Raw genomic sequence first — 13,826 nt, 5'->3', positions numbered from 1 at the left:
CTAATGGCTGATTTAAAATATTTACTAAACATCCTAATTATATTATTTTTCGCCACATTATAATTTATCTTATTAGAAATCATTTGTTATTATTATTATTATGATGATTATTATTATTATAAGTAGTAGTACTTGTAGTGTACTATAATACAAAATGTATGCATTTATTTACACAAAATGGCTGGTAAAAATTTGCATGGCTGGTAAACATTGTCTGTCTACCAGACACTCTTGTTTTCTTTTAAATACAAACTACCTTTAAAATACTGTTTACAATTTTCTAATTATAAATGGCACCAGCAATGTTAACAAAATCTTTCTGTGAGGCAGGTAGGGTTTACTGTGAGATGAGACAAAGATTGTATATCCTCTCTGGATGAGATAGATTAGCTATTCAGGGGACCATGTTTACTCCAAGCTCCATGGTAACATCTCTAAACTTGGCTTTGCTGGTAGATTGCTGAAGAGTCTGACGCTGAAAAGCTCTCCTCTCTAAACTCAGATGAGCATGCCCAGATAGTGTGTTGCCTTTTGGTTACATCATCAGTCCTGATGCAAACAAACCTTCCAACAAGCAGTAAATGTGCTGCTGAAGTGGGTGCAGAGGGCAGGTTAAAACATTTCCACTGGTATTTATACACAGATTCCTTTGCTCCAGCATAATCTCAGTGAATGGAACACTCACAAAGCCTCAATCAGCTCAATCAGTTTTCAGTGTAGAAAAGCAGGAACTTCAAATCCTGCAGTTTGAGAAGAAATTATAGTCATTAAACTAGGCAGAATTTGAACTTAAGCAGAAAAAGAAAAGTTTCAGGCTGCAAGTCAGTCAAGACCACTAGGTGTGCAGTAAAAAAAATAGGCGGAGTAAGCAAGGCTCAACTTGCACAAGCTAGCCTGAGTATGGGGCGGAAGTACATGAATAACTGGGTGGGTGGGGTGAATGTATTATGTATCAAATAAAAATGAAATATATTCAAATCTGTCTATGAGTGAAATAAATGTAGGTTTAAAAATCAATTAAATACATTTATTTAAAGTCCAGAGCAAAAATCTTTAGACACGTGCATTGCAGTAAATCCACATTTATATGAAATAGCATTTGTAAAGTCCAGTGATACCACTAGTAAGTCAAAATATGGTGGGATGGGTCTGGTGTATCTGCGAGTATTTTGGTTATAGCCCTAACTAAATTATGCTAAAGGCCAAAATAAATAAATAAACTCTTCACTGACCTGTCAGTGCTGAGTCTGAATGTAAGCTATGGGCAAGAATGTAACATCACATGTAAAACATGGCAATAAAAGGCTGTATACAGATATGAAAATGGTCATTTCAACATATAGACAATGATTTAGCTTGTTGATAAAAAGCTGGATGTGTGTACATACTGGACAAGACGTTGTGGGACATTTGTGTTCATGCATTTAATAAAAATAGATAAAACATTTCCATCTTTCTGTGTCTAGTACTCATGCAGGTCTGGTATGACAGTAAGCAAGATAATTGGAAGAAAACAGATTACTGAAGTTGGTCTTTACAGGATACGGTGGACCCTAAGATTAACTAGGTGCTGTTATGCTATTTTAATTCATGATAATAGTTTTGTCACATCTCTTCAGTGTGTCCAGGCCTGTAGACGGAAAGCACACAAAGCTTGTATTACAATATAAACCAAAACATGAAATGGCTAAAAATGGGGATACAAAGAAATGTCCCTAACTTTTACAATAAATAATTTTACATTGAAAAATCACACATTTCTTCACAGCACTAATATGTTCCATCAGCCAACAAACATTCAATAAACCAAAAAACAAAACATATATTTTGAAAATCATACAGTAGATGCTCCCTTAGACCTATACAGACAGTACTGGTGTCTTTTAAAGGATGTAGTCCTTCCAAATGTGACTGTACACAATGGGTATTATAGTTTCTACTCTTGTACTTTGGTGAAACTTTTCAAAGCTCTTCTTAGGTCTGAGTTAGGCCTGTCACTGCTATTTCTTCTGTTTCTGCTTGTTGAAGATCCTGGGGAAGGTGTGCTTCTTGCGGCTAGAGCTGGAGGCCTCTGTATCCTCTCCTGTTGAGCCACTGTCCTCGTCCCCTGGGCTCCTCTTGCCTGTTAGCTGTGGAGAGCGGCCACTGCTCTTTGGCCTATCTACATCATTGTTGGTAGGGCTGAGAGAGCGAGTGGACTCGGCTGAGGTCAGGCCGCTTGACTGGATGTGAATCTCTCCCAGACTGGCACATTTCTCAATGGTAAAAAGTTTCTTCTGGAGCAGTGGGCTGTCCCCTAAGCTGCCTCCAGCTCCATTAGGCTTAGAGAACATGGGCCTACTGCCCAGCGGTGTGGATGAACGCTGACCCTCACCATACTGAGACTGAGACAGTGAGGAGTCGGAGTCAGACCGGTTTAGATCCCTGGGGAAAGAAAAAAAGCAAGGTCTGAAAGGTCATAACAAATACAAAAAAGATTTATCCCATGTACATTTTTAAGCAGTTTCTGCTCATTTGGGAGATTTAATATGGACAATACAGGGATAAAGCGATTGAAAGCTCAGGCAAACTGCAAAACCCAACAGGGTTGAAACAAACTAGGCAGGGAAATCAAGCCCTGGATTAGTATTGGCAAAAGGCAAGCAAGCAAAGTTTGAAAAAAGTCTCAATCTGAAATGTTAGAAAAAGCATGAGTGAATTAAGCTCAGAATGTAGAAAAGCAAATTCATATGAAAACAACCAAAATGTAAAAACAGCAAGTTTAAACCTTTTTGATGGCATTAACACTTTATGCTGCTAAGCTCAGCAACACGAAGAATCAACGTAGATAAGGCTGGACAACACAGCCAAAAATCTCATCACCATGTATTTTTACATAGCAAGCTGCATATACCTAATTACTGATATGCACTTCCTAATGCTCAATTTTAAATCTGAGTAGTATCTTGACTCAGGCTACTCATAATGTCAACATGAAAACAGCTAGTTGGCTAACACTTAACTGCCATGCTGGTTTGTGCTGTTGAAAGTGAATAGGGAGACCTCCTTTCTCTCACTGTCCAACGAGTAAAGGGCACACATTTGGGTGGAAAAGAAATGCAAGCATGACAATATGTTGCCTTGAGCTGCATTACCATATTGCATAAGCTACGTGTAGTTTGGTATGACAAAAACATACTACATCTGATCTATCCTAACAGCATAATATTTCATATGCACACAAAATCAGTATAATTAGACATTAATAACACTTTAAATTATGTATTTTGACAGAAAACATCCCGCGACCCTGACGGAGAAGCGGCTTGGAAAATGGATGGATGGATGGATGGACAGAAAACATGGGTACTAGAACATCTCCTTAGGTTAAATGGGATTTTTGCATTTGTATGCAGAACACGCACAGGTCAACTGTTCAAAGTTCATGCCTTTGCTGTTCTGGACTGAAGAACAGAACAGCGTAATAATTTTATTAATAATTAAATGCTTAAATAAAGTTTTTGAAAAATCTCATTTTCTTAAGGTGTTAATCGGCACAAGCGGTTAGCTCCACCCTCACGGCGGGAGAGTGTGAGGTACCCAATGCTTCCAGCTCTCTGGCGTGGATGTGCAACACTAAACCCAGCAGGGGGCAGGCCAGACACTGTCTCCACAGAGTTGCAGTAAGAAGAGCGGTAGAGCAGGCCAGCGAAACGAGAGCCGGAGGAAGAAGAGAGTGACTGCAGGACAGGAGGAGCGGCAGTGCAGATGATAGAGGGGTGAGAAAGAGAAGAGGAAAGAGAGGGCATGGGTCGGAACTCCAGATGGCCTATGGAGTGACTGCGAGCCTGCCGTGCATATGGGCGGCTGGAGGGCCGAGGGGCACTCTGGGGTCCTGCCTCAGCCTGATCCCCTTCTACCAACCTCTGAGAACTGAGGGTCAGTGTGGGGTCTCCAAGCCGTGGCCGCAGGGACAACTGACTTGTAGCTGTAAAACAACACACAGAGACAAGAAGTTATTGAGGGACTATTCTGTAGAGCGCATCAATATACTGTTTAGCAGATCAGTTGACTTAGGTTCCACATTTATCAGCATTGATAGTAATCCTGATAATAAATCACTAGGAATGGAAGAATTATGAAAGAAGTTAAGGATAGAAAGTGATGTTTGTGTGTGTGTGTGTGTGTGTGTGTGTGTGTGTGTGTGTGTGTGTGTGTATATATATATATATATATATATATATATATATATATATAAACACGGTTCAATTGTGAATAGTCTTGTGGAGTCAACCGTGATCTTCTAACAAGAATACACAACTTTGTTAAAACTTTTAGTACAGTATTGCAACTGGATCTGCTGCTAAGGAGGAAATGGCCTCTCAAACATTCATCCCCAAATTCCTCTAGTCTGTGCTTTTGTAACATTTAGAGTACACTTGATAACACAAGCAAAACACGCTTGATAACAAAACACCACTGTTAAATAATGGAACTGGGCTATAATGGAATATAAATAACGTTAATGGAATTTGGGCAGTCATGGGCTGGAGGTTAGGGAACCAGCCTCATGACCGGAAGGTCGCTGGTTCGATCCCCAGAGACGACAGCACATGACTGAGGTTTCCTTGAGCAAGACACCTAACCCCCAACTGCTCCCCGGGCGCTGCGGATTGGGCTGCCCACTGCTCCGGGCAAGTGTGCTCACTGCCCCCTAGTGTGTGTTTGCTCACTAGAGTGTATGTGGTGTTTCACTTCACGGATGGGTTAAATGCGGAGGTGAAATTTCTCCGTTGTGGGACTAATAAGGGTTTCTTAATACTCATGTGTTTTTCTCATTCAAAAAGTAATGCTTATTTCATGTAACACAACACACACAAATATATACTTATTTGGAGCTAACTACATTATATCCTTGGGCTAATGACAAGCTTGTTCTCTGTCAGCAAGCGTTGACAAGCGCAACATCACCATCTCCTTTGAGCTTCGTCTTCAAGAGGCACTCAATTGGTTTCAAATTTCAAATTCTTTCTTTGTTTTAATAATAAAGCTACAATCCCACCCACATTTAGCCCGATATTCTTCACAGTTGTCCTTAAACATTCTTTCCGATATCATGCTTGGCCTCACAGGACTTATTTGTGAGGTGCTTTTTAGAACCAAAAGTACTTTAAAGTTCCACATGTCAGAGTTTGTGTTAATTAAGATGTTTCTGCTGTTTAATATTTGATATTAATACATTAGTAATTGAGAATGTCATTTGACAGCTGACAGTCTTACAATTCAATACAGTACTACTTTAGTTTTGCAAACATGATATTACAATAGCTGATATTTTTTATTTAATGTTAATCAGAATTTTAGCCTCTTAAATTCTGAGACAAATTGTTATGAAGGGGTGCGATAACCTAGTCTTACCTACAGTGAAACATCTCTGAGTACTGTACAACTTTGCTCTAAGTCAGCTTTAAACAGCCTCCCACTACAAGATAGAAATATTACTGCTGGAAACACAGCCGAGAGGAGCACAGAATTGACAATGACGGTGAACCACACTGCGGTTTGTGAGTGAAAACAGAAACATTACAGGAAGGCTGATGATGAACAGGAAGTGCCATGAACTATATGATAGAGAAAGACATTATAATCTAGCAGCAACACAGCAGCACAACACTGGAACACTCAATGTGATCAATTACAGAATTCAGAGGATGTAAAAGGTGCACAGATAAGCAAAGATAAACACTGAGAGAGGATTTTTGTATTTTACTTTACAGAGAGTCCCACTGTCCTCAGTGAACTGCTTCCGCTCTACTTATGAGTTAGTTGCCATGGAAACAAGAAAAAGTTATAGTGTTCGGACTGCATAAAAAGTTGGAATATGCATTAAGGCATCTGATGAATTAGTGGATCTGATTCAGATTGCACTAAGAGCAGCTTAAAAGAACAAAAGGTTTGGATTAGGTTTTGAGTGAATTTGAGGAAAAATAAGGATCTTTTGATGGGTGTTACTATGAGTTGTCTTTGAGTGCAGGCCTAGGATCACTATCTTTATTCACTTAAAATTAAGACTGGGCCATGTTAGCCTGCCTCCACTGTCCTGCAACACATCCTACAACTCAACTCTCTCAACACGTTGTTACACAACTGATTCATATTCATGGCACAAGGAGTCATTATTCTAGAAGTCATAAGCAAGAATATCTGTGTTTTATGCTGTTACTCAGTGGACCTGAGTGGGTGTGGAAAGATCCTGTATTGAAAGAACACTTTGGGTATTTATACCTAGGTAGATAGGTAGCTTCGGTATGAAATTACAGTCGTAAACAAAAGTTTACACAACCTTAGCCAAATTACATTTTGTGTATTTTCTGAGTAAAAATATGTACACATCCTCTGCAGAGAACACAGTTCTGTTGATGTGCTCAACTTAACATATCAGGGAAAAAAATCTGAAAATGTGGCCTGTGCAAAAGTTATGGCACATTTATATATTTATATATATATATATATATATATATATATATATATATAAGAAATTAAAAAAATGTAAAAATGCCATATTTGAGTTTGTTCCTTGTAATCCTAGTAGGATTTTGACAACTTATTTTCACTTAAAAAAATCAACAAAACATGTAATTTGACCAGGGGTGTTCATTTGACTGTATATGGAAGCAAAGAAAATACTTTGGCTTTAAGCCCAAGGCTATACCACATGATAAACAAATCTGCACATCAGGATATCCTTAAATGCTTTTATGGTAAATAGAAATTCCCATACTCCAATATCCTGCTGCCTGCTTATGCGTTAGTAGTGCAATTTCCACAGAGGCAGACAGAAAAAAGTCAATAAAAGGACAGTAGGAGGGATACAGGGGAAGCCATTTAGAAAATAAGGAAGGCGATGCCAACCAGAATGCTTCCACAGGGATTGGCTCTCAGAGGCCACAGGCCAAAGGTCGCTCACCCGCCGGTCCATCTGCCAGGCGGCATCTGCAGACATCAGTCAGTAAAAATATAGCTTAATAAAAACCAAATTTCCCTGAAACTGTAGACCTAGACGTCCCAACTAGTTTCAGTCATTCAAAGGAAAGCATTTTGAAGTTAGGATTCAGTATAACTATCCAGTGCTACAAACTGAGCAGAATTAAAGGAATGTGTTCAGCAAAAATCAAATTTACACAAACTTCCTCTTACCAAAAATTGTTCAACACGTGTTTGAGATCATCACACACTTGCCACAAACCACATCAAGATGTTAAGTAATCTCAAATAGATTTGCTTACGTGATTTGTGACAAAGTACGACACAATGTTATCTGTAAGAATGGACAAGAGTACAGACAAAATTTTGCTTAAAGATGCCGTTTCTACTGTTTGTAGCTATGCAACTTACTCTTCTTTGGAAAAAGGGGTGTTATTGTCTGACTTTTTCAGGTTAAGAAAACCTATTCAAAAATATCACAGTATTATGCTATTAACCATGTGGTAAAAATGTAATGAAAAATCATTTAATCAAACAGGAATCTAACTCAATATGTTACACTGGCATTATTCATCAACATCAAATTTGAATAATTTCTTTCCTCTCTAAACAGAATATTTTAATATATCCAATATTTCAATATTCTATAAACACAAGGAAAGATTTAAAGCCCACTGCCACATTCAAATTGTTGCTACAAACAGTAGCCTCATTTAATTCATGGTTTTCTGAGATATCTATGGGCCACTGTGTTGTTTAAGGTAGTTGTTCTCATTAGGCTAATGTTGGGGAATTTTGTAATATATAATTTAGAATGACATTTTCATAAAACTCCCAGTCAAGTTATATTCCAGTGTCATTATAAGCTTAAACAAAGTGCTTGAGAAAAAGCTTGTGAAAAAACAATCTATCACTGCCGTACATTAAAATGTTGCGAAGCTGAGAGCTCAAATGTCTGCAAAGTTATTGTTTGATATAATTATGAACGATAACGCTATGTTTTGTCATGTGTTTGGTAAACTCTGTGTGTGACATTACTGACTAGCAATCAGGTTTACATTTCAAGTGTCTCTTCAAGTTCTGAAACAAGAAGAAAGCTGCTATAGTGTGTTTCAGGGTTACTCTAGACTGTGAGAGTCACAGCTACAATAGGCTGGTTTAAGGAAACTAACTTGCAGACAGAGATTTAAATCGGTACTTGGGAAAAATCAATGGTGAGGTAACTGCCCAATCACTCACTGTGACTAAACTGAATCCATAAGCAAGTCTGTTTGAGATTACTTACCAACTGAAAGTGAGTATGTGATGAGTTAGGCATGCAGTTTGCATAATGCTAGGTGGTGAGGTATAAGCTTTCATTACTTATTAGCTGTATTAGCCTCATACCTTCAGTGCAAAATTAAAGAAGCAAACTTCAGACTTGACTGAGTGATTACATTTGAAGTAGGAGGAAATGTGTGTAAATGTGTCTCTTAGCTAAATTGTTCCTTCAAAAATGGTTTAAGAGTAAGTGTAGGGAAAACTCACAGCGCAGGGTTCCTGGAGACAGTATGTCCTCGTCCATGTCATCCAAATCATCAGACAGCAGCAGGTTCTGTGGGGTAGGAGGGCGGATGCCCAAGAAGGCAGGGTCCAGGTTGAGTGCGGAGGCCAGAGCAGACATGCCTGGATTATTCACGATGTCCAAACCTGTGAAATACTCAATCTGCTGCCAGCGATAGAGTTTCTCTCTCAGAGCTGCTGTCACCTCACCCAGAGCCTGTCTGTGAGGGAGACAGAAAGATGGAAACTGGGTTAATGCAGGTAAATAAAGCAATAAGCCTCAAGAGACTTAGCACTACAGTGATTTTATCATAGATAAGGAGTGAAAACCCCTTTACCTATAATAAAATCACTGTAATGCTTGTAATTTCTTGTTTCTTTTAGAACATAGCAACAACAAATAAAGTTTGGTAGAATTTTCCAGTTACTTTAAGTTATTATTAAAATTCACTGAGATAAAGGCTGTCGCACCCGGACACCCGATGTTGCACAGCACCGCGTCACGTAGCAGAGTGCTACTATAGAATACCAGCAGGGAGAGCCCAAAATCACCAGATTTAGGTTCATTTTAACTACAACACTATATAAATAAGATTAAAATGGGGTTCAGCATCGCATCCGTTTACTACCTCTTCACAGACTGGCTGTTTTTGAACTTAAAGATATGAGCTGAAAAAGGCTTGAATAGTAATTAGCTGAGGTAACGTGCTATTAGCATTTGTCTGTCTGCCTAAAAGACTGGCTGTCTTTCTCTGTGTAAATTTCAAGCCACATGTGATAAACTAAGGCTTTCTGTGGTCTAAATATGGCTTTAATGTAGTAATGCCAAAATGTTGTGTGGTGAGCTGTGACATGCTGTGAAACTGAACAGTGCTTGTAGTCATGGAGTACTGGTGTTGGCGCCGGTGTGTCTACCTCCATTACAGACAATGGTTTCAAATTTTCAAACACTGCACGATGCAACACGGCACGTTGGGTGTGAGATGGCTTTTAGAGTATGTTATTGTTGCCAAACAGCCATGGACTTCTGAAAGGGGACAAGAATGTTTAGTCGCCAGTCTTTGGACATTGCCATCACTTAAAGAACGCATCTGTGCTGTTCAGCGCAGGAAAGTGAAGGAAATACACACAGCATTTTAAACCGTTTCTTGTTTTCATTATCAGACCATCCAAATTATTTGTTAAGTGGTAGACTTTGACTCGTTACAGCAGTCCTACTTAATTTTTTTTTCCAGATAATATCTTCAGACCTTTTTTCTTTAGGCTGAACACCAGAAAGGCCTTTTCTGAGCATTTACAGTACAAATGTTTCTGTGGCTGAAATGTTAGTGCATCTCTACCAATTACTATGAATTTTCAGGTGACATGCAATTTTTGGACTTGTCCACATGAAAACAGTTTTGAGTAGCTTTAAACATTTGAGTTTGTTTACTTTTGTGTGGTTTATTCTGCTCTCATCATCCACTCACTTAGCTGACAAAATTTTGTGATCAACATCATCCAGTGAGGAGCTGTGAGCTACGTGGAATGTTCCAAAGAGTGTTCCTCTCTTCTTTTTGATCTTCTCTGCCTGCAATCACAAATGAACCACATGTGTTATCAAATTTATAACTGCAGGTTTGTGATGATGGCAGCTGGTCTAGCCTTATGCTTGAACTTCTTCCAAACATGCCATCACAGTAAGCTCCAGGCTACTTTGAGGCCACTCTACCACAAGGTGAAACAATATTCTCCTCTGTAAGGAAAAATGAAATGTGTGTGTGAACACAATTAAGTATGTGTGATGTTCTTACCCCTTCTTTAGCCACCATGAGCTGTCTCTCAGCATTCTGCTTCTTTATGTTGTAGTACTGCACCTCTACTTCGTGTGTGAGCTGCAGCCACTTTTGTAAAGGCTCAGGAGGAGACCAGGACCTCCTCGACTCCAGCTCTTTCTCTGCCTTCTTCAGAGCCATGCGTACCTAACACACACACACACACACACACACACACACACACACACACACACACACACACACACACGTATTTATTATTACCAACATAGGACACAAAGCAGGCACTGAACGTTTCCTGTGTTTACTGGTATGCACAGTTATATGAAAACACTCTTGAACTTCTGGAACTACCTGGACTTCTGCATTAATAGCTCCTAAAATAAATAATTTTCATAATATTTTTTGTACCCATTATAATAAAAGACAAAGAGCATTTTAACACAAAACATATATATATATATATATATATATATATATATATATATATATATATATATATATATATAATAGATTACTATTTGTTCAAACAATCAAGATCAGAAACATTACATAAGCTGTATTATAAATTACATAGTTTTACATTTAACATTAAACATTTACTAGTCCAGCATCGTAGATAGAAATAATTTTTCTGTGTTTCAGAAATAACAGAACATTTTTTTTTGGATCCTGATAATAAATGTTCATTTTTCAAAATCTTGCAGATTTAATGAGCCTGATTGAAACATCTAGTACACTGAATAGTGAAATCCATTGAAATCATGAAAAAAAAATATATATTACCCCCAAATTTATAGAACATCTGCTGTAACTCTTAAATACACAATATAAACAAAAATCATGAAAGACTGTGTTTTGTAACGAGTCTGTTATACTAATCAAAGCATAATTTACTCCAGTGACTCCAAACGTCCAGATTACCAGACATTAAAATTTACCGCAAAATTGTATATGTAAAAATAAATATCCACTTTTTCATTTTTTACCCTTCACACCAAGAACCTTCTAGAAGGTCATACATACAAAAACATTTCAGAAATAAAATGCAGGATCGTTCAAGAAGTCTTATATTCGGTCTCAGAGGCAGTGAGGCAGTTCAACCTCGCTAGCTGTCAATTTTTTTTGTTTATGACTAAGAAAAGAAAAACTAAAAAAACTAACTAAAAAAACTAAAAACTAAAAGATCAATGAATACAAAGACTGAGCTCTGTAGAAACACATAAAAGTGAGTGTGGTGACATACCTGCTTCAACAGAGCTATAACCTTGGAAAAAGTCTCCAGTCTACTGGACATTCAGAATGAGTGTCATTATGATCAAATACATGTCATTTGATCAGGGCTGCCCATACTTTTGCATAAGACTGTAATTCACAGGGAGCATATGTATAGCCTGATGTTCTGACACAGTGTAAGAACTAAGTATGCGAGTTACCTGCTCCAGTTCCTCTTCAGCGTATTTCTGGCGGCTCAGTTCGTTCTCTGTGCCCTCACGCAGCTCTCGCAGTCTCTGAGCCTCGTGCTTAGCCGCATCGATCTCATCTCTCAGCTTCTGCTCTAGATTCACCTTCTCCACTTCTACTGAGCGGTGCTCATCCTGGGCTATCTGCAGCCTGTATACACACACACAGATATACATGCTGCAGTTAACAGTCAAAATCTGTTTTCTGTCAAAATCAACAACCATTTTAACAGAGCTACACAAACTGCTGTAAATGTTCATGGCTTATTATGTATATTACCATCTCTGCTTCAGGGTAAAACTAAAAAATCAAACTTATGACATCAGACTGATCAACTATGTTTGAGCCAACAGGTCCCTTAAAGCGCTCATATCATGGACAACCACATTTTCCTCACCTTTTGAGATAATGCATCACTGTATCACACACAAACTAAGCTGGAAAAAGGACCCATTTTCAATTTGCTGTTTTTTTGTGATGACACAAAACAAGTATTTACATATATGTGTGCATTCAGCTTAGTGCAGCTTAGCTCTGCCCAATCACATCAAACTTACAGGAAGTGTTTCAGCCTCACTGCTGTGCATAGCCTGTTTAATTCTGAGACATAAAGAGAGGTTAGGAAATGCTCATGTAAAACTGAATTGACATTTTGGCTTCTTAAAACCAAACAAATACCATAAGTGGAGCTCAGGGAGAAAATTAAACGCAAGAGGAATCTGGGCTAGACTATGGACACTTTAAGCGAATAAGCTAGGAAAAAGCCTATTCTGTGATGCAAGTTGATGCTTCTCCAAATAAGTGCTGCTATCTAGCAAAAGCTGTATTATATCTCTACAAATCATTTATATAATTATATGCTAATCACCATTATCTCTGAGGCTTTTCAAAGGAGCATACTGAAGAGCATCAACATATCACAGAACTGATTCTTGAATGAAAACAATGTGTAATGACACAGGAAACAGAGTAAGCTGATAAAGCCTTATAAAATATAAAATATACAGAACATTTTCATTATGAGTTTGCTTAGCTTATGATTACCCTCACATTTATTTTATGACAGGCTTTATGGTGAATGGCTGTGCAAAACAGTGACTGGCTGCAGTTCTTAAATCTACCAGCAGGAGGAGCGTTAGGGAAAGCTGCAGCAAAGACAGCAAATACTTATCAGTTTTTGCATTATGAGTGCTGCATGATATATAGTAAACATACTCCACGATCTTTCCTCTTCTCAATTCATGGTTAGGATGTGAAAGAGAGCAGATGAGCTTTGTCTAAACAAGAGGTGACCTGTTCACTGCAGCAACTCAGCGGTTTAAGTCCTACCACTCAAACATGCCAGAGCCTGGATACGGAAGGCTGAGTGTAGCCACATCCGACTGGTGGTTTCGCAAAAATAGCTGTTTCGTGACTCCTGTTTTCAAGTGAGCCATTAATAGCTTTCAAACTAATTGACGCTGGGATGAACATCCGTGAAACTTTAAGTATGTGCACAGCTTTGCTGAGGTGTCAACCCATTTTACCCACAAACGAAACAGAATGTTACTAAAAGTGACCAAAGCTGAAAAAGCAAATAAAAAAAGCAAGAGAGAGCTGTTCTATGGCAGCCATCTCACACAGCACTGATGCAGTCACAGAGAGAACAGGAAATGAGGTATAAATCAAACTGACACTGATATGGCAGTAGACTAGTCCAAGCATTACACTCAGAGGGACAGAGTGAGAAAAAGAGAGGGGGAAAGGGAAAGAAGAACAAAGACTACAGAGAGTGTGAGGGACCAAGCACATTCACATTCAAACCACAAAATCTTGCTTGTAGCAGTTTGGCTGGGTGAAGGTCAGGGTGTGAGTGAGCCGCCAGCTCTCTGTTCCAAACAGGACTTACTGTGAAGGACACAGAGAGACATGCCACACAAGCTTCCAACTAGTTCACTGGATCTAGCGATTAAGTGCCTTTCATTAATGTATTGCATACTGGGCACTGCTTAGGGGGAACATACAGATGCGCGTATTTTATGTTTTAGGTTTTGTCCAGAAGTGTCACAATTAGTATATAAAACACATGATTTTTTTTTTTCTTCA

General features: G+C 38.6%; 1 protein-coding gene across 4 annotated transcripts in view; it reads right to left on the bottom strand.

Moving 5' to 3' along the window:
- Positions 1-1,012: 1,012 nt before the first annotated feature.
- The window catches only part of stim1b (stromal interaction molecule 1b), a 39,334-nt gene continuing 26,520 nt past the window's right edge, over positions 1,013-13,826 (bottom strand). For 3 of the 4 annotated variants that reach the window (XM_017698651.2, XM_017698653.2, XM_037546016.1), the window contains 7 exons: positions 11,714-11,891; positions 10,299-10,466; positions 9,975-10,075; positions 8,491-8,726; positions 6,892-6,972; positions 3,904-3,967; positions 1,013-2,424 (listed from right to left, as the gene is read on the bottom strand). In XM_017698651.2, coding sequence (XP_017554140.1) covers positions 2,001-2,424; positions 3,904-3,967; positions 6,892-6,972; positions 8,491-8,726; positions 9,975-10,075; positions 10,299-10,466; positions 11,714-11,891 — 1,252 coding nt within the window. In that variant the 3' untranslated portion in view covers positions 1,013-2,000. The remainder of the gene's footprint in view (positions 2,425-3,903; positions 3,968-6,891; positions 6,973-8,490; positions 8,727-9,974; positions 10,076-10,298; positions 10,467-11,713; positions 11,892-13,826) is intronic. The other variant, XM_017698652.2, reaches the window with a different exon arrangement.

Source organism: Pygocentrus nattereri, chromosome 16 (genome assembly GCF_015220715.1).
Source record: "Pygocentrus nattereri isolate fPygNat1 chromosome 16, fPygNat1.pri, whole genome shotgun sequence".
Lineage (NCBI taxonomy): Eukaryota > Metazoa > Chordata > Actinopteri > Characiformes > Serrasalmidae > Pygocentrus > Pygocentrus nattereri.
The sequence above is the reverse complement of the archived record's forward strand: the minus strand, read 5'-3'. Positions and strand labels throughout refer to the sequence as shown.